We start from the raw sequence: 19,957 nt of genomic DNA, 5'->3' as shown, positions 1-19,957 counted from the left end.
TGGCAGAGCAAAAAAACCCTCCACGTCCCATTTTAGCTGCACTCGTTTAATCCTCGGCGACACTTGTATTTATCCTGGTAAATCAATGGCTGATACAGGCTTTCTTTTCCCTAGGAAAACTCAGGTACTTTAATTTATTGCCTTTAACAGCCACATCAAAGGCTTTCGGGAGATGAACAGCAAGTGCCGCGGGGTGAATTTCCACAGCCACTTACCATCTTAAAGAGGAGAGAATTTGGGCAATAAAAGGGATTTTGGGGCTGATGTGGGGCTGTGATCCCAGAGAAGCCGTGCTGGAGGCGTCCGGTGAATACGGGAGAAGCTAAAAAAAGACAACTGAGAAATTGGTTGGTAATTATCCTGCTTCCTGCGCAGCCCCGCGTGCTGAAGGAAGGGTAATTAAAGCTGTGGTGTAATTAATGTGCACCTTGCCCCTCCTCTCCGCCTCCCCCCGATCACAGCCAGCCTTCAAAGGAAAACTAATGAGGCGGCCGAGTTCAGCTGAGGAGGAAAGGATGAAAAGAAGGGAAACAAAAAAAAAAACAGGCGATTTTAGGGGTGTTGCTTTGGGCAGGAGGGTGCAGCCCCAGCCCTCATCAGGGTAAATAATTCGTTTTCTGCACCAGCCTGCCTTTTTCTGTCCTAAACAGGGAAAAACAATCTGTAACCCAGGGAATTGTGTGGCTTTTGGGAATCCGCCCTCGGACACTGCTGGGACCCCCTGGGCAAGTCCTTGAGTGGAGCTGGTGGCAGCTTCCCGGTGCCCTGGGGGTGATGATGGATGTGGGCTCGCCCCACAAGGCCTGGGGGCGATGGGGAGCGCGGGGCCAGGCCGTGCTGGGATGCTGACCCTGCCTGTGTCCCTTCCCAGATGGACCGGGGGGAGTTCCAGCAGGACTCGGTGCTGAAGCAGCTCGAGGTGCTCAAGGAGGAGGAGAAGGAGTTTCAAAACCTGAAGGTGAGGTGGATCCTGGGGTCCCCCCGTCCCTCCTGGCAGAGGGGCTGCACCCCGCGGTGCTGGGAACCCTCCCCGTGCCCACCGGGCAGAACCAGCCCATGCCTCACCCAGCACTGTCTGTCCCTGGGCCATGTCCCTGGTGGTGGCCTGTCCCAGAGGGCTGTCCCTGTGCAGGGAGAGAGGCTCTGGCATGCTGGCACTGTTTTGTGACCCCATGGTCCCTGGGCCATGTCCCTAGTGGGCTGTCCCAGTGGCCTGTCCCAGAGGGCTGTCCCTGTGCAGGGAGAGAGGCTCTGGCATGCTGGCACTGTTTTGTGACCCCAGCAGCTCTTAGGGCTAACACGAAGGTGTGGTGCCAGGACAGTGGCGTGCAAGGGACACTTGTGTCCTGGCCTGGAGGGGGCTGAACAGATTGGAATTCACTGGTGGCACAAGAAGACTTGCTGGATGGTTTGGTGTCCTCCAAAGGGGGGCTATGAAAATGGGGAAGGGTCTGGAGGGCTCATATGAGGAGTGGCTGAGGTGACTTGGCTTGTTCAGCCTGGAGGAGACCAAGGGGAGACCCATGAGGGTTTGCAGCTTCTTCCTGAGGGACAGCTCCAATCTCTGCTCTCTGTGACCAGCAACAGGACATGAGAGAGCAGCTGGAGCTGGGCCAGGGCAGGGCAGGCTGGAGATCAGGCAAAGGTTCTTCCTCCAGAGGGTGCTGGGCATTGCCCAGGGAAGGGGCACGGCCCCGAGGCTGCCAGAGCTCCAGGAGTGTTTGGACAACGCTCTAAGGCACAGGGTGGGATAGTTGGGGGATCTGTGCGGGGCCAGGAGTTGTTCTGGATGGTCCTTGTGGGTCTCTTCCAGCTCAGCATACTCCATGATTCTGATAAGTCTCCCATGTCCTGGGTGTATGGGCAGGGCGGGCACCCCAAATGCCACGGTACCAGGGATGCCACCACCAACCTGCCCCGCTTCTCCCACTGCCCAGGACCCCACCAACGGCTACTACAGCGTGAACACCTTCAAGGAGCACCACTCCACGCCCACCATCTCGCTGTCGGGCTGCCCGGCTGACCTGCGCCCGGCCGGCAAGCAGCGCGTGCCCACGGGCATGTCCTTCACCAACATCTACAGCACCCTGAGCGGGCAGAGCCGCCTCTACGACTACAGCCAGCGCTTCGTGCTGGGCATGGGCAGCAGCTCCATCGAGCTGTGCGAGCGCGAGTTCCAGCGCGGCTCCATGAGCGACAGCAGCTCCTTCCTCGACACCCAGTGCGACAGCAGCATCAGCAGCAGCGGCAAGCAGGACGGCTACGTGCAGTTCGACAAGGCCAGCAAGGCCTCCGCATCCTCCTCCCACCACTCCCAGTCGTCTTCCCAAAACTCAGACCCCAGCCGGCCCCTGCAGAGGCGGATGCAGACGCACGTTTGAGCCCCTCCGGGACGCTCGGGACCCTCGGCGTGGGCTCCGCGCTCGGACAGAGGCAGCGGCCGTGGGAAGAGCCGGATCCAGCCCCCCGGAGCGGGGCTGCGGGGCAGGGGACCGGCCGCATCCCCCCTCCCTGGCACACGCTAAGCACAACCCCGCCGAGGACGCGCTGAGCCCCGGGGAGCCGCTCCCCCCGCGGGGCTGGGGACGGCCCCGGCCCCACGCGCACCCCCAGCCGCTCGCCCCCGCGCCCCGCTGCCCTCTGCCCCCGGCTCCTCCCTTTCCTTCGTGGTGTTCGGTGTCCATACTTATAGAGTCCGTGTCGGGGGGTCGGGGGGTCCCGCCAAGGGGGGCAGGAGGTGGGGGACAGCGGCGGGACAGGGACTCCCCGGGAAGGGCCTCTCCACGCTGTATCGCGGCACCGCGGTCAATACAAGAGGTGTTTCTCGTGGCACGCCTGGGCTGATGGCCACCCCGCGGGGACATCGGCTTCCCTGGCACTCTGCCCCGGCACACACCTGGCCGGGAGCCTGGGTGTGCCACGGCCTGCTGGGGCAAGCCCCATGGGGCAGAAATGGCCGGTGGTTGAGGGAAACTGAGGCACGGGGCAGCTGGGGCACCCCACAACCCCAGCGTGGGAGCCAGGAGATGGGGCGTCACAACAGGTAAGGGGATGCGGGGACACAAGGGCATGGGGAGAGGCCACCCTCCCTGCATCTCACAGCCCCAGAACTCCCTCACACCCCCCACACCATGCCCCAGGAGCACCCAGCCCATCCCAGCCTCACCAGGACTTTATTGGGTGCCAGAATGAGCCCCAACACCCCCATCCATGGGTCCCCCCAACACCTGCAGCCCCACGGGGGCAGAGGGGACCCTACACCAGCAGGGAGAAGGCACCAGTCAACCCCTCCATGGTTGGGGGACATCCCAAATGCCCACCCCTGGAGCCAAGCAAACACCAGCCCACCCAAGGCCCCTTGTCCCTGACACCAGTGGCATGCGGGCCCTGGGTGATGGCTCCACCATAAATAAGCATTTAAATTAATTAAATTAATCTGCACCACCAAAGGGCCCTGGCAGACCCTGAAGCCAAGCACCTCAGGGTGCCCCCACCCAGGGGGGCTGTGGGGACGAGTCCCTACGCCAGCGCTAAGGCACAGGACAGGGCCGCCAAGTAAAAAAGGAAATAAAAAAAAAAAAGGGGAGGTAATTAAATATTTGGGAGGAGGTCCAGGGCAGGGAGGAGGCAACATTAGCCTCCAAAGACTCCCATTCCCTGGGCGGGGAGGGGCTAGGACCCCAAAATCAGCCCCTCAGCAGGGCCCTCGTCAGTGTATGAGGGAATTAAGGGAAAGAGAACGTCCAGGGCAAGGGCTCCTGCCCTGGCTCACCCCCTCAGGCCCGCTGGGAGGGAGGACCCCCTACCCCAAAAACCCCCTCCAAGTCCTCGGTAGCTTCAGTGCGTCAGTAGAAAAGGCGCTGGGCCACGGCCCCGCCGGGCCCCCTGCACCCCCAGAGCTGCCCCACCCCGGCACCCGCGGTCCAGCGCGGCCCCCAGCCCGGCCCTGCTCCAGGAGTCCCAGGCCGTGGTGGCGGCGGTGACAACGATGCTCTGCCCTCGTCACTCCAGCCATGCCGGCACAGCGTCCCCTCGCTGAAGGGGACGGTGTCCCCTCGCTGCACAGGACGGTGTCCCCTCGCTGAAGGGGATGGTGTCCCCTCGCTGCACAGGACGGTGTCTCCTCGCTGAAGGGGACGGTGTCTCCTCGCCCTGGGGACGGTGTCTCCTCGCCCTGGGGACGGTGTCCCTGCACGGCCCCACCGCCCTCAGAAGTAGGTGAGGTTCCTGATGAGTCCCAGCTCCAGCATCCGCTTGATGGCCACGGCCTCGTGGGACACGTTGTGCTCCGACGCCTGCAGGACAGGGAGCAGGGGGTGACACCAGAGTCTGGTGAGCAGGGGCCACACATTTTCCTTCCAGCCCTCACACCTTCCCACCCTCCACTTTGCCCACCCCACCAGAAGGGACTTCAGCCCTCCAAAAGCAGGGATGGAACCCTCCCCACCCAATCCCCCTGTCCACGAGCTCTTCTCCTCACACATAAACTGGGGATGAATCCAACTCTCTGTGCCTCCAAAGACATTCAATACCAAGAGAAGTTGGAGGATGACCATCCAACAGTGGACTTCAGCCTTCATCATGGGAGGGGATTGAGAGGGAAGAGCCTCCCACACCATTCAGCATCCTGGCACTGCTCCCCTGGGCTGCCATCCCCCTCCTGGGGGAAAAGTGGAGGGAACAGGGACAAAACTGTGGGGCAAACACTTACAGCCATGGACTTGAGCGTGATCTGTTCGTAGTAGTGGATGGTTTGCTTCTTGTTGGCCGAATCGGGGTAGCCAAAGCCCGCGATGTGCACCAGGTCACAGAAGTGCAGTGCCAAGGTGATGGCCAGCAGCCCTGTGGTGGGCTTCTGGGGAACAGAGAGCCACAGCCTTCAGGGAGCTGCACAGGGAGAGGCTGCCCCCCTCAGGGTGTGCAGGGTGACTGGCCATCCCCACCCTTTACCTGTTTGATCTTCCGTGGTTGCTTCATGGGGAGGTTGAGCAGTTTAGCAGCAGTTACTTCCATGTAGTACGGATTGAGGACGCGCACTTGCTCCGGGTTGGCATCCCAGATCAATGGGGGCTGTTTCCAAAACCCTTTCCGAACCTGCAAGAGCCCAGATGTCCCCAAGGGTGGGGTGGCATGACAGCTGGGTTCTGGAGCAGCCAGGGAGAGGTTGGGCTTGGTTCCCCACCACACTCACCCTCTTCTTGTCGTTAAGGATGGCCTCCATCCACTGGAAGTCCATGGGCTTGAAGGGCACGAGCACCAGCAGCGTGTCGGGGTTGTTCTCGGCCCGGGGGTCGAAGTGGGCTGACTCGGGGTAGAAGAGGCGCATGGTGGTCTTGGAGCCCACGTCCTGCTCATAGCCATGCACCGGGGCGTTGTTCAGCCTTTGGGACATCACAGGGGTCAGCCCCAGCCGCGGGGGCGCTGGGGAGGGAGCGCTGGGCCGGGGCTGTACCTGATCACCACGTCGTAGGTGTTGATGGTGTCCCCCATGGAGCTGTTGCGGAGCCGGTGGCCGTTGCCCACCACGGCACACCTCCGGCACTTGAGGCTGCGGGAGAAAACCCTGTCTCAACCAGACCTGCTCCAAAACTGGGGCGATTTGAACCCCCGGGGAGGTTAAACCTGGGGTTGTCCAGTCTCCGAACCTTCCCATGCTCCATCCACCACCCCTGGGCTGCAGAGGTTCATTTTGCCAAATCCCGGGCCCACAACAGATAAATTACAACCACCCCCAAGAGAGCAATGATGAAGAAAAAGAGAGAAAAGCCCCTAAACCCACCCCAGTGTTACCTCTGGATGCTCTCGGGCAGGGAGTAGTGGGTGATGGACAGCAGGCGCAGCAGGACGTCTTCTGCAAAGCAAGGGCAAGTGAGGAGGGTGAGGAAGGTGAGGAAGGCAGCTCCTGCCTGGTACAACACTCTGAGTGCTGCCCCATCCCTGCCAAATTTGCTCCTACTGTTAATCCCAATTTCAAGCAGATAATCTCTGGGGCTTAGTAAAACCTGGCCCACCCTAAACTCTTTTAGAGGCACCACGTGCACCCAGGCTGAGGAAATAGGCACTGCAGAGTCTAAAAACCAAAGAAAATAGCTTGGGAAAAACCCCCAACAAAATCAACCTGCAGATGTCTTTAGGAAAAGGGAAGTTGAAACCCCAGGAGCAGCAGCAGGATGGACAGACAGATCCCACAGAGCACTGTCACACTTACCACTTCCCTTGGTGCCGTAGGGCAGCTCGTAGAGCGACGGCGTCTTCACCCAAAAATAGTCCTTCAGCTGCAAGAACAGCGGGTGGTCCCTCGTGTAGCTGCCAAGGAGCAAAGGGTCAGTGAGACTGGGACCAGGGATAGCACAGGGAGGGAAGTCCTGCCTCTGCATCCCCCCAGTGCCTGCTCCCAGCCCCAAAACTCACTTCCCGATGAGCTGCGCCGCTTTCTTTTCCACCTCCCCAAGGGGACACGTTGTCTTGTTGTTTTCTTGCACGGGGAAATAAAAGCTGTAAAGGAAGAGGTTAATTAAACCAAATTATGCCTGTTCCTCTGCAGCCCCCTCCTGGCGAAAGGGGCTCCGGCATCCCCAGGCATCCCCACTGTGGGATTCACACTGTGAGAGAGAGATTTCCAGCCGGATTTAAGGCCGGCACTGCATGGGCATTTCTCTGCTGGGCTTGCAGCCTCGCATCAGAAGAGGTCTCTCTTGCTCTGCTCATGAACCTCACACTCCACTTTTCCCATCTCTCAGGGAAGAGAGCAGGGCTTTCCCATCCTCTCGGGCTCAGAAAAGCACCAGCATTTGCAAAAAAAACCCCACAGAGCCCAACCACCACCACACACCAAGGGGGAGCCTCGCTTGTGTCCCCCATTCTCCAGCAGCAGCCGAGGATGCTGCCAGCTCCCCAGTCCCCTCGGATCCAGGGAATCTGCCATGCTCTGGCATCCCTGTGAGGGATGGGCAGGAAGCAGCTGCCTCCCGGGAGTGAGGGAAAGGGCAGGAGGTCCTTTGAACTTGAGTAAGAAGCACTCACAGCTGTGTGTACCTGTCTTCCCGGTAGATCGAGTACCAAACCATCACCAGAAACAGCGCCAGCACCCCGAGTATCTTCCCTCCTGCAAGCCCAGAGGGGAGGGGGAGAGACAAACCAATGTCAGCCACGGGGTTTAGATGATTGCCTGTGGGGTCCCACAGCATCCCTAGCTGGACCCAGGATGGCAGAGCCTTCTCCTCAGGGAGCAGGCTGGGCTGGCACCACGGCCCGGAGAGGAGCGGCTCTAGGATGAGTCAGGTGCTTTTGTCCCAGGCGTAAAAACCACTGTGACGTTTCTGTTTCCTCCTGCCTGCTTTTCATCAAAGCCTAGGCAAACATTACTTTTTCCGTGTGCCTCCACCCCATATCTGTGCAACAAAGTCCAAGGGGTTCCAGGTGCCCAAGCCCAGAGATCAAGGTCCCCAAACCCACCCTCCCCACTGCGACACTCCATCACTGAACTGCAACCACAGCAAAGCAGCATCCAACCCCCAGAACTCCAAGTGCAAATTCCCCAGGCTCCCCATCCCTGCTTGGACAGAGGCAGCTGGGATCCCCGGGGGACTCACGAGACTTGTTGATCATTTTTATCAGCAGGCAAGGGATCAGGCAGGGGCCGGAGCTCTCATCGTGGCTGGTCACCTGCAGCAGGAAAACAGGGAAAACCCATCAGAGCTGACCCTAAAACCCCATCCAAGAGGCACCACCCCCTGCTTGCCCATCTGCAGCTGCAGACAAGCAGATGCAAGGGTTTCCCAAAGGATTTATTTCTTTAAATTCACATTTCTTTGCTGCCAAAAGGTTGGTTTAGAGAGCTTATCAAAGCCAAGCAAGCAGCACTTCCCAAGGAGCTTCAGCCCTACAGGTTAGAGGCCAAAGGAAAAAAAAAAATAATTAGAGAGGAAAAACAAGCCCCCAGTGGGGTTTCAACCACAAAATCCCATGGCAGAGACTTTAAACCCAGCTTAAGGATCCACCTGGCACCAACAAAGTCCAACGTGCCACCACAGAGCCAGTCAGAAAGGACAGGAGCAGCCGAGCAGGACCAAACCAAAGAGCATCACGTACTTGGGGAACCTCCAGTGCCTTGGATCCACCCATCCCGGCCTGGGGAAAGGAAGTGTCAGAGCTTAGTCCCCACTCAAACACTGCCCAGGGAAGCAGGGACACTTTAGTGCTCCTCTGAAACCCCTCGCTCCTGGAATAAGGAGCAAAGAGCCGCGGTTGGAGCCATCCCAGGATCGGCTCATCCCATCCCACCAGGACACGGCAAGGATGGAAAATGAACTTACCAGCAGGGAGAAGCTTTGGGCTACAGGGGAGGCTTTGCTCCCAGGGTGAATCCCGCTCTAAGCCAGGCTCAGAGCTGGGCTGGCTTTGCCCCCGGTAGCTGAGCTCCTCCCGGCTCTGACCAGCCACGTCTCGGTGCTGAATGCCAGCCAAGGGGCAAGGTGCACGCGGGGCTGGGCGATGCAAACAGTCCCTCAGTCAGAGCCTGCCCATCAGAGCCTCCAGGGATTGCTCACCTGCCAAGGGAGGGCACCCATCGCACCCCCTCCCTGCCCAAGGAAGTGCCACTCACAAACCTGACACCTGCCACACACCCGGCAGGGCCACGGCCTCAGCCAGCCAGGAACACCGGGTCTGGGGGCAAAAGTGTATCAAGAACGAGGAGAAATGGGACCAAAGATGGTCCCACAAGAGCCAGGCTCTTCCCTTCCCTGTCACGGCTTCTGAAGTTAAAAGGGCAGGAGAGCAATTAATTAAAAAGGGCAGGAAGGGCAATTAAAAGGCAATTAAGGACAATTAAACCACACTAAAAGCAACAGGACAGGACACTAGAAAAAGAAAATTGTGTCCATTTGACAGCAGAGGGATGGGGCAGGTGAAGTGGTTCCCTGGTAAAGCACCTCCCTCTGAACCACTTTTCCTTTGTAAAACATGGATAATTGTGCCCCCCCTTTCTGGGGGCTCCAGAAAGGGGAAACAACCCCCCATCCCAACTGGCTCTCACCCTGCATCCGTATTTCCAGCTCAACAAGCCCCTCCTGCCTGGGAAGATGAAACCTACAGCTGGGTCTTCACAGGTGGGAGCAACACAGGGAGAAGGCACAGGGGGGTCTCACCCCTTTACATATTACAATTGCTTGGGAAAAGTAAAATTAGGAGAAGATAAAAAGCAACTTGTGCTTCCTGGGGAGTTCTGTTCTTAGTGAAACTGGCCACAAAAGCCCCAAGGGGAAATCCACTGCCTCAGCTGGAGGCTGGGTTTGCTCCTGGGGGGCCTGAGTACCCCTGTTTCCCCAGGGCTGGGAAATTGCTGGGCATCAGAACCTGATTTTATTACCAAATTCACCCCCAGCTTCATCTTTGGGTGCCAAAACACCCAACCAAGCACACTTCACCCCTTCCACCCTTCCACCAGTGAAAGCACTGGGAAAATCTGCTCTCCCCACAATGTTTGCCTTTACATACCAGCTTTTTTTAAATAATTTTTTTTGACAGGTTTATGATCTTTTCCCAGGCTTGTATGCACAAGCTGGGCCTGATGCAAAATTTATCTAAGGCAAACACGGCTTATAATCCCTGAGGAGAAGGAACGTTGTTTAGTGAAGCGATCAGGGAATGCGGAGCAAAACAGAGCACACCCGCTGCCCCCGCACCCATGGTGCCTCTGGAATGAGCTCAAGCTCCCCACAGCCCTGCCAGATCCACAGCCCAAAGCAGAGCAGCTGCTGAAAGCAGCTGAACACCCTGAGCCAGGTCCTGTGTCCTCCTTGGAGGGTTGCTGGAGGGAGCGATGCTGAAGGGTCCTGCTGGTCCCCACAGCATCCCCAGTCTTGCAGCATGCTCAGAGCCTGCAGAATCCCTGTCCCATCATAGCACCTTCAGAGCCCCCTGCAACATCCCTGTCCTATCACAGCATTCTCAGAGTTCCCTGAGTATCCCTGTCCCATCACAGCATCCCCAGTGCCCCCTGAGTATCCCTGTCCCATCACAGTATCCTCAGAGCACCCCATGGCAACTTGGTCTCACAGCATCCTCAGATCCCTCCCACAGCATCCCCAGTCCTGCAATATCCCTGTTTCTGCAGCATCCCTGGCCCCCCACAATGTCCTCAGAGTTCCTTCCCACTGACATCATCATCCCATCACAGGATCCTCCGAGCCCCCACAGCATTCTTCGAGCCTCCCTGAGAATCCCTGTCCCACCACAGCGTCCTCAGTGCCCCCACAACATCCCTGTCCCATCACAGCATCCTCAGATCCCCCAACACAGACCCCTCACCACAACACCCTCCCTGGATCCTGCACTGCAGCATCCCTGACCGGCAGGGAGAGGCTCAGCACTCGCTGGGATCAACCCATCAAGCCTCACTTCCCCAGGGCTGTTCCAGGGCATTGCCTGCCCCACCAAGCCCTGAAGCTGGGGGGAAAGTCCCAGCTGGATCCAGCTCCCCACACCTGGAAGAAGTGACTGGAAAAGCCCTTCTTTGATGTTGCAGGATGCGCCCCCACAGCACCGCAGGCTGCAATTATCGCTGCACCAAGGATCCAAAAGCCCCATGGCCCATTCCCCATCTCCCACTCCCTTCCCCACCCTGTGTTCTGGGAAAGCCCCATCCCAGGATGCTGCAGAGGCAGCTCATGTCCAAGCCTCGTGGAGTTTCCCTGTCTGCCTCTGGAGCAGCATTTTGCCTCCCTGTTTCACCCTGTCCCCTGGGAGATGCCAGAACACCCATAATGACTGACCCTCCTGCCAGGGGGGAAACTCAGAGAGGTTCATCCCTGTATCTCCATCCACCCATTCCCATCTCCCCCCATGGCCTCAATGGCTCCAGCATTTCCAGATTTAAGGCATGTCAATCCACAAAGTGGAAGCCAGCACCTGCCAAGCTGCTCCCAGCCAAAAAAAGGGGAAAAAGAAATTTAAAGGCAAGGAACAAGGACGGAGGTGGGGAGTGGTTATAAATTCCCCCACACCATCCCAGTATGGATGGATGGTGATCCCAGGCCATCCTGGCAAAGCATCATGGACCAGCAGACTTAGTACTTTTATGTTCCCATGGTAACCTGTGGATTGGGAAAAGCATGACACGAGGCAAGGACACCTCTCCTGTGCTCCCACCGTCCCATCCCACACGGCCACGGGACACGGAGCCACCCACTGCCTGGTCCAGCTTCCCTGGCTAAGAAGGATGCTCACTGCAAAATAAGCATCTCTGACAGTTTATCCCAAAAAAACATGCCTTTATTTTTAACTGGAGGAGAGTTGGGTAGCACCCGAGGAAGGGATGCACCCTCAGCAGTGGGAACCAAAGGGAGACAGACAGACAGACAGCCAGCCAGGCCAGCACAGACCCCTTCAGTCCCAGCCACACCATCTCTCCCGAGCTTTCCAGGCACACAGAGCTTTCGGGAACCAGCAGGGCAGATCCTGTGCTCCCTGGAGGACAGCAATGTCCCCACAGAAGCAGTTTGGAGCCCCGGGGTGTTCCAAGCCCCGTCCCGCGGGTGTTCCAGACGCGGCAGGGCCGGGATCGCCCCCACGCCGCGCCCTGCCCCGGCACAACCCACGCCTGCCGCAGCCTGAGCGCGACCTGGGAGGCGGCCGGGGGCCATCCCGCAGGGACAGGATCCACTGCCTGGGCTTGGCACAGCATCAAAGACACCCAAATCCCCAGCCTGGCACCCCAGATCTTCCTCGCCCCGGTCGCTGCAAGCTCCCGGTGCTCAGGGAGGTTTTTTTCCATGCTGGGGAGAAAATCCTTGTGGGATCGCAACAACCACCACTGCAGGCCCAAAAGGCAGCAGGGATCTGGTCTGAGCCCCCTCCAAGAGATGTTGCATGGCAGGGAAAGAGGGGGTGCCAAGGGGATGCTGGGAGGGGGCAAGGGATGCCAAACACCGCAGAGCAGAGCAACGTCAAGAGCTGGAGCTGCAGTGCCATGGGCTGGGGGATGAAGAGGGTCATGAGAGCACAGCACTGCAAAAATCAGCTCCGCTGGACACTGGGCACAACCCCACAGAGGGTGTGGAGCCAGCCCAGCCTGTGCACTGATACCCACATCTATCCTATTTTAAGAGCCCTGCGAGTCACTTTAAAGGAATCTTTAAAGGAATCTTAATTGCCTCTTACTCGGAGAGGCAGCGCTGTTTCCTTTACCATGGTATCCCAAGCACCCAATAACCCAGCCAAAGATTTACGATAGGGGAAACAAGCCCTCGTTGGCATGTGAGTCTTAACAAAACATTTACCCATGACCAGGCTGCAATTCTGAAGGTGGCAACAGCAAATATGCTGAGGTACAATAAGTATTTCTACAGTGGCAGGTCCTCAGGATAAATCCAAGCTGCTTCTGCCTTCCCGTGGCACTGTTGGCTTTAATGTGCTCCAGAGCAATTCAGACCAGCCCTGGGTCCAACCTCTCCTATCCCTCCATGTCTTTTTCAATCCATGCAGCAGAAAAAACAAAGAGATGGGACAAAAATCCCTTCCTACAGCCCCAGACCACCAGCTATGTGGGTATACCTGTTTATCTCACTGCTCTGGGGTAACCCCGGGCCATCACAGAGTTACAGGGCTACAGTTAAGCTACAGTGTTAGAGATTACATATTATTATTTTTATTATATAGGTTTAATCACTCCTTTGCTATTTAAAACACTAAAACAAAGACCTTTTCTTGCTGTATGCAGCTTGCTACACTCTGGAGGTTATGGCTGAGCTGCTGAAGAGAGCAGGGCCACCATGGGCTGACAAGCCCCTGCTAAGGAGATGAGGGCAGTGATAATCCTGTTGGATTTCATCCCTGATCCCCTGACATCGATCCAGGCACACTCTTCCTCTACCTGCCCTGTCCAGCCCCCCTTTGCTGCCACGCTCACCTCGGTGCCGTGTTTACTCTCCGGTATCTCCATCCTCAGGGATCACCCAGGGATGCAGCAGCAACAGCAAAAGCTGCTTTGGCAACCCAGCTTTGAGCCCGTGTTTTGGGCTACATCCCCCCAAAAAGCAGCAGAAAGGGGGAGGCAGGGAGCTGGGGGTGCAGCAGGGTGCAGGTGGGGTGCAGCAGGGTGCAGGCAGCCTCTCCCCGCTCTGCAGGCAGAACACCCACCAGGAGCACCACTCCCTTAGTTCTGAAAGGTAAAAACTAAACCACAGAGATGGTCCAACCCATCCCCAACCCAAAGCCAAGCAATGCCCCAACTCTTCTGGGAAAAGGGGTGGGAAATTAAGGGATATCAAGCTCCAGGGCTGAGTTATCCTGCAGGGAGTTCCTGCTCCCAATGGCTTTTGACTCTGGGGTCCCCTTTTGGGGCTCAGAAGCTGCCTGCCGTTGCCTCCCCCTTGCAAGGCTTACGTGCAGTCTTGGCCCTGTGGTTTCTCTGTTTCCTGTTTTGAAACTGATTCAGAGGAGTGGAACCCCCAGAGCAACGCTACAGCCTGATTTGGCCAGTCCCAAATCCCCTGGGTTTTTCTCTGCTCTTGTCTCTCACTTACAGGGAGAGGCTCCCAGCAAATAACCCGGTCCATCACTTTGCACCCCCAGCATCACCTCAGTGCTCCGTTAACCCACGCAGGGAGGAGAATTCCCATCCCAAGGAGCCCTTTTCCTGCATCCCCAGCGGGGGGAGAGGCTGAAGCCAGTCCCAGCAGGGCGGAGATTCGCTGGCAGCAAGTCACGGCTACTTACGGCCCGTCCTCTCGGTCCAGGCGGGGCAGGCGGCAGCTCGGCGGGATCTACGCGGCCGTCCTCTCTTCCCCTAGGAGAGGAGAAGGGAGAACATCCTCAGGGCTGCAGCCAGGGCAGCCAGGCGCCTCCGGAGGATGCACGGATGGCTGCGCATCCCCGGGCAGGGCAGCCCGGAGCGCCGGGCGGCGCCGGCCCCAGGGCAGCGGGCACGGGCTGCAGGGAGGTGTGAGCTCTGCGGAAAGCCTCCCACCTCCGGAAAGCCTCCCAGCTCCGAGAAGCCTCCCAGCTCCGAGAAGCCTTCCCTCTCGGCCGGCACCGGGCTCCCGCCGCTCCTTAAGGAGGAGGTGTGGCCGATCGCAGCGCAGACCCCGCCGCAGCTCTCCCCAACATCCCTCGGCCTTTCACACCCAAATCGCCTGCCGTGACTCACTCGGACTTTTAGGAAGACCCCACGAGATGGAGCGGTGCCCTCTCCCAGGGAAAGGGGAATGCAGCTTTCCTGCCCTCCTGCGTAGAGAGCGCTCCTCACTCCCGCACCTCTGGCGTCTTTTCCCCCAAAACTCTCCAAACTGCACATCCTAGCCCAGCACTGTAATATCCTTATGATTTGGGGGAGGAAAAGCCCTGCCGAGAAACCACGCCACGCACAGAAGCCCTGCTGCCGTGCTGCCTGTCAGAGAAAGGCTCTGCTCGGCATCCCGGGTCATGCTCCCAGGCAGGGGAAAATGAGGCAGGCGGTGGATTGAGCCCACTGCTATCCCAGTTAGCCCAGGGCAGCAGCTTCGCCACTCTCCCTGTGCCCCTGGCATGGAAGGAGTGTGGTGGGAGCCACGGCTCTCCCCCAAAAAAACACGTGAGAAGGAATGTCAGCTCATTTCGGCGCCAGAAACAGAGATGCAGGTGAGGAACACAAGCCTGTCTCTGTCAGCTGCTCCTTAAGCCCTGGCAGGGAAGGTGCTTCCAAGGGACAGCTCTGAAGGGCCAGAGGTTTCCTCACCTCTCTCCATCTCCTCCAGCTAGAAAAAGCAGAGATGAGAGAGGTGCAAGCCTTCCCCACAGCATGGTTCTCTCCTGATATCCCATTAATTCAACAAAGAGGGCTACATCCTTGTCTGAGGGGTGGGGATGGAAACCACCCGGGAGCCTGAGAAGGTTTCTCATGGATTCTTCTCGTGCTTTCTGCACATGCCCCAGGATGACAGGGATGGCTCCATCCCAGTGTCACACCTTCCCTCTCCACCCAAAGAACCTTCTCTTCCTCCTTCCATCTCTGTTTGCCTTGGAGGGACAATTAATCCCAAGGGCTCAGGGCAACCAGCAGCCAAACCAAATGCACTTGAGGCCACAAAATTCACCTTTGGCACGAGGGTCTTTCCAGAAGCCCTGAATCCACCAGAGCATCCAACACTGCTGCATCTGACACAGAGCCTTTTCATTTGGAGCTGTGAATTATAGGATCCACTAACAAGGTTAAACTTTCCCTGGGGAGCTCCTGCTAAAGCACTTCATGGCACAGCATCAGCCCCTGCCCGTGGAAATGAGGATGAGGAGGTTCAGAGCTGCCTGGGGGTTCCAGGAGGATCCTGCAGCCCTGGGTGAGCAGGAGACTGCGATACCTTAAAGCACATCAGCCAGGCAGGATCCTGGTGGATCCCAGGTCTTGCCCTAAGCTGGTCTTTCCAGCTCGACTGGAAGAGCTGGGAGTTGGATTGCTGCCGCTCTTCCCGGGGTTGTTTTCCAGCCGCCCAAGTGGTTTCTCCACCATGAGCCCATGGTCATGGTCATCCCCAGCCCAAGATCCAGCAAAGTCCCATCACGGTTCCAGCGTCCACCAGGTCAGGAGCCACGGGCAGCTCAACCCATCCGCCAGCTGATCCCAGCAGGAAACGAATGTTGCAAATCCCAGACCCCTCAAGAAGCCCTGAACAAGCTGGATTTTGCTCCTTTCCTTCTCCAGCCATGTTGCTGGCCTCAGTTTCCTCTCCTGCCTATCAGTTTAATCCTTTAAAAAATAATTTCCAAATCTGAGGGGGAAAAAGGCAGGAGATGCAGCTTCTGCCCACTCCCCAGCACCTCCCTCCGGGATGCTCATGGCTTTGAGCAAAACAAAACAAAAACCCAGTGGGCACATCCCTTCCTGTGCTAAAGGCTAAAGCCAGCCAGAACCGGCCCTTGGAGGGGCTCGGCATCCTCAGGAATGGATATTCCACAGGCAGGAGGGGACACACACAGGGCAGGGATGAGCCTCCAAATTCCTCCTGCCACCATCCTCCCCACAGAGGACCGAATCTCCCCAGGGCTGTTAAAATAGGGGAGGGGGAGATGGAGAGGAGTCTCCCACCAGACCTGCGGGGAGGCAGCCGTCCGTCCGTCCGTCCCTCGGTGCTCCATCGCCGGCGCCAGCCTCCCTCGGTTAAAATTACCTCCCGAGGGGGGAGAGAGCAAAAGCCAGGCTGGGAGGGGAATAAAACCCAGGTGAGCTCATCCTCCTCCAGAGAAAACGTCTCCAGCTGGCAGCAGCAAGGTGTTTCCAAGCCCGGCACATCCCTCACGTCACCCCAGTCGCTGTGGCCCCGGGACCAGCAGCTTATTCATTCAGCAAGTATTTAATGGGAGATAATCCAGCTGCTTCCCAACCATCCTCTGGCCGAGCCTGAGTTGTAATTCCAGTGTGGGAATTACACTTTGGGAAGAGGTTTCACTAATGGTCATCCCAGTGGATGCTCCCTGTCCAGGACAGCACAAAAGGGCAACCACCAGCAGAACCCCCACCCTTCAACCCTGTGGTGCTTTAGATATATTAATAATTTATTACATTTATTAAACTATTTTATTAAAAATAAAATAATTTAATAAACCTATTTCTATCAAATCCCTGAGAATGGGAAAAAAAGCAAAGCTGCCCAGCCAAGCCGGATTATCCAAAGCAGCGACCGACCTAAAAATAAACCACTGCTATTTAAGGATGAACCTCCCACAATAACCACCCCCCACCCCAAAAAAAATTAAAGGAAAAAATAGACATATTCCCAAGCTGGGGTGTTGAGCATCACCCACCACACCAAAAAAAGCCTACTTCAGGTTCATTTCCTAGCACCAGTCTGCACTTCCAAGAGAACAGCATCCCCAGGCTTAGTGCTGCTGATTTCCAGACACCCCATGCAAATAAATAATTAAGATTTAAAGCTGCGTTTGCATAATACAGATAATCTGTCGATTTAACTTGTAAATGCAGGGGGGATTATGCAGCAACGTTGTTAATTAGGCAGCAAAGGGCCGGGGAAGCCCCAGCTCCAGGGCAAATGCCAATGGACCACCAGGATGCAGAAGAAGCAAAATGTGTGGGGGACACAGGGCTTTGGCAGTGGGACCTGGTCCTGGGGCAGGTGCTGAGGTGTCAGGGCTCCAAAACCTTGTGTTGATCCATATTTTAACTGAAAATCCCCCCAGCTCCCCCAGCCCTTCATCAGGAGCTGCCCACCCTTCCCACGCTGCCTGCACCACCCAAGCCCTTGAGGGCTGCCGTCACCCCACAAGAAAAAAGGCAGTGGAAAAGGAGCCCGGGGTAAGATTTCTGAGGAAAAATCACATCTTTTTGTTGCATAAAGAGCCTGCTCTGACAGCCGGGCTCTTGGCCGCCCTCAGTTCCCCCACCCCAAATGCCAGACCCCGCCCGGGAGCAAAACCTGTTGAGCCCGAATATGCCCGAACAGAAAGTTCTTTGTGGTTCTTTTTTTTTTTTCCCCCGTCTATTTTTTGGTTTGGAAGTAGCATTGGTGATCGCACAGGGATGGGCCCGAGGAATTCCCAGCCCTTGGCATTGCTCCTGATGCCTTGTTCAAAGGCAGCACCACATTTAACCCCTAAAGCTCCTCACTGCCCTTCATTTCTGACACCACCCCACTTCCCACACCCTAGTCCTGTTCAGTCCTGCATCCCCTAAATTCACTTGCATCCCCCCCTCTGCATTTTTCTCCCTCACTTCTCACTTTCCACCTCATTTTTCCCCTCAATGCTTCAGTGCTTTCCTCCATTCCCAACACAGACAGGTCTGATCCATCCTCATGCCACAAAATCTCACCCGCAGAACACAAGCCAGGGGGGTCAGATGAGCCCAAGAGCCACAGGGCTGCTGTGCTGGGGGTTCACTGCCCACCCAGGGGTGTTTTACTCCCACGGTGGGGGTGCTGGGCTGGCTGGGTGCACTCAGCATCAGCAAAGCCCCAGAGCAGCATTTCAGACTCCTCAGCTCTTGCTCAGCACTCTCCTGCCTCAGTTTCCTGCCACTTTGGGGCTGAGCGAAGCTCTGCCCCATTGGCAATGACGGCAGAGGGTGCAGCAAGGGATCCCAAACCCCAAACTCCATCCCAGCTCATTTACCTCCATTTTAAAAGAAATTTAAGAACCACCCGATGTCGCAAGCAGCTCAAACCCGGCCGGAGGATCCTCCCGGGGCTCCGGCTTGTGCAACACCGCGGGCGAGTTCCAACCTCCCACTGGCATCGGGCTCTGGTTAAAAAATTAAGGCTCGGCTTACACAGCCTGGCCGGATATCGGGATGTCGGATCCGGCCGGGAAAACTTCGGCGGGCTGGGGGAGACATTTTGCAAGGGGAAGAGCCGGGCCGGGAATGGCATCTGGAAGCGATTGAAGGCAAGGAGCCTCTCCCTGGCGCAGCACGGAATTCCAACGGCGTGAGCTCAGGTTAAAGCCTCCTTCACAGACCCAGGATTAGAGAGAAGAACCAAACTTCAGCACAGATATGTGTTTTTAACCCTACAAAAAACAGGGGTGAGGGAACCAGCTTCCTGCACGGTTATATCCGGACGTGGTTTGGTGATTTAGGGTTGTTCTGACTTGCAATAAAAAAAACCAAAACTCCAAAATGGCTCAGAAATCCTTCCATGGATTTGTGGATCTAACTTCTGGCGTGGTGTCAGCAGTCTTCCTTCAGCACTGCACCATCCATCCCTTGGGAGCACTGCATCCCACATCCGAGCATCCCCTGCCAGCACAGACTGCATCCCATGATGGTCCAGGAGCATCCCAGCATCCTCAGGATGGCACGGAAAAGCCGATGGAGATCGCCAGCCTAGCTTGGACCGAGCAGTCCTCCACAAGGAGCTGACCCAGTGGGGGGAGTCCCCAGCCCCTTCCAGTCTCCCCTGTGTCAAGGGACAGGGAGCAGCAGTTGGCCAAACCCACCTTCGCTGGGCATCCCAGCAGAGCAATCCACGCAGGGCAGATCCCCGCGGGACGGGCAGATCCACACGGGGCAGATCCCCGTGGGACGGGCAGATCCCCGTGGGACAGGCAGATCCCCGTGGGACGGGCAGACCGCAGCCCCGCTGTGCTCCTGCCCCATCCCCGGCTCGCTGTTCCGGCCCCATCCCGCAGCCCGGCCCCGGCCCGGCCCGGCCCGGCCCCGCTCGCACGCACCTCCCCGGCGGGGCCGTGCCCGGCCCGGGCCGGGAGCAGCGGCCGCGGCTCCGGGGACTCCGCGCGGGATGGGCAGATCCACGCGGGACGGGCAGATCCCCGTGGGACGGGCAGATCCCCGCGGGACGGGCAGATCCACACGGGGCAGATCCCCGTGGGGCAGATCCCCGCGGGACGGGCAGACCGCAGCCCCGCTGTGCTCCTGCCCCATCCCCGGCTCGCTGCTCCGGCCCCATCCCGCAGCCCGGCCCCAGCCCGGCCCGGCCCGGCCCCGCTCGCACGCACCTCCCCGGCGGGGCCGTGCCCGGCCCGGGCCGGGAGCAGCGGCCGCGGCTCCGGGGACTCCGGCCGGCGGCAAAACACATCCTGGAGAGCGGCCGCAGCCTGCGCCAGCCCGAAACCGCTGCGAGCATCCGCCAGCCCGAAGGAAAAGCAGGATGGAGAGCGGCTCCTTCAGCTGTCAGGGAACGGAAAAACCATTCTCCTTCCTCCAAGGAAACTTTCCAGCCCAACCCCAGTCACATGCAAGGGGTCAGCAGCTGGAAAAGCAAGAGATTAGCAAGTATTGGGTTTTTTTCCTCTTCCCTCCCAAGAAGACACAGCGTTTTCCTAGAAAAAGCTCAATAAACACGAGGATTACAGCTGGAAGACAGAGAAGTGTGAAAGTAAAGTGACAGGAACTTATGAAAGTAACCAAAAAAAAAAAGAGAACCAGAAGTTGCAACGAGCATCATGAAAGCATCAAATAATTTCCTTTCCTCACTGCAAAACCAAAACCACTCGTGCAAGGGAACCAGGG

At 57.7% G+C, this 19,957-nt stretch overlaps 2 protein-coding genes across 5 annotated transcripts in view; one reads left to right on the top strand and one right to left on the bottom strand.

The window, feature by feature from the left end:
* The window catches only part of KIRREL3 (kirre like nephrin family adhesion molecule 3), a 369,112-nt gene extending 366,280 nt beyond the window's left edge, over positions 1–2,832 (top strand). For all 3 annotated transcript variants that reach the window (XM_039721998.1, XM_039722000.1, XM_039722001.1), the window contains 2 exons: positions 872–958; positions 1,938–2,832. In XM_039721998.1, the coding sequence (XP_039577932.1) occupies positions 872–958; positions 1,938–2,381 (531 nt within the window). In that variant the 3' untranslated portion in view covers positions 2,382–2,832. The remainder of the gene's footprint in view (positions 1–871; positions 959–1,937) is intronic.
* A 322-nt stretch (positions 2,833–3,154) lies between these two features.
* On the bottom strand, positions 3,155–18,230 carry ST3GAL4 (ST3 beta-galactoside alpha-2,3-sialyltransferase 4). Of its 2 annotated transcripts, none has more exons than XM_039722003.1 (14): positions 18,100–18,230; positions 16,066–16,172; positions 13,720–13,789; positions 8,092–8,130; positions 7,593–7,665; positions 7,036–7,105; positions 6,412–6,495; positions 6,209–6,306; positions 5,791–5,851; positions 5,453–5,548; positions 5,192–5,381; positions 4,951–5,094; positions 4,712–4,855; positions 3,155–4,295 (listed from the first exon to the last, which is right to left on the bottom strand). In XM_039722003.1, the coding sequence occupies exons 1-14, from the start codon at positions 18,103–18,105 to the stop codon at positions 4,209–4,211; spliced, it is 1,269 nt and encodes a 422-aa protein (XP_039577937.1). In that variant the 5' UTR covers positions 18,106–18,230; the 3' UTR covers positions 3,155–4,208. The 2 variants fall into 2 exon arrangements, with proteins under 2 accessions (XP_039577937.1, XP_039577936.1); XM_039722002.1 differs by having other exon boundaries at positions 7,024–7,105; positions 18,100–18,229.
* Between the last annotated feature and the right edge of the window lie 1,727 nt (positions 18,231–19,957).

The sequence above is a fragment of the Passer montanus genome, unplaced genomic scaffold (assembly GCF_014805655.1).
Source record: "Passer montanus isolate IOZ18808 unplaced genomic scaffold, ASM1480565v1 scaffold47, whole genome shotgun sequence".
Lineage (NCBI taxonomy): Eukaryota > Metazoa > Chordata > Aves > Passeriformes > Passeridae > Passer > Passer montanus.
The sequence above is the reverse complement of the archived record's forward strand: the minus strand, read 5'-3'. Positions and strand labels throughout refer to the sequence as shown.

What these genes read in the sequence shown, in the direction of transcription:
- ST3GAL4 (XM_039722002.1), bottom strand. An exon ending in CTGGACCGAGAGGACGGGCC is followed by an intron (nt 8,131 to 13,719) that starts GTAAGTAGCCGT and finishes TCCTTTCCCCAG; the next exon opens with GCCGGGATGGGTGGATCCAA. An exon ending in TCCTTAACGACAAGAAGAGG is followed by an intron (nt 5,095 to 5,191) that starts GTGAGTGTGGTG and finishes GGGCTCTTGCAG; the next exon opens with GTTCGGAAAGGGTTTTGGAA.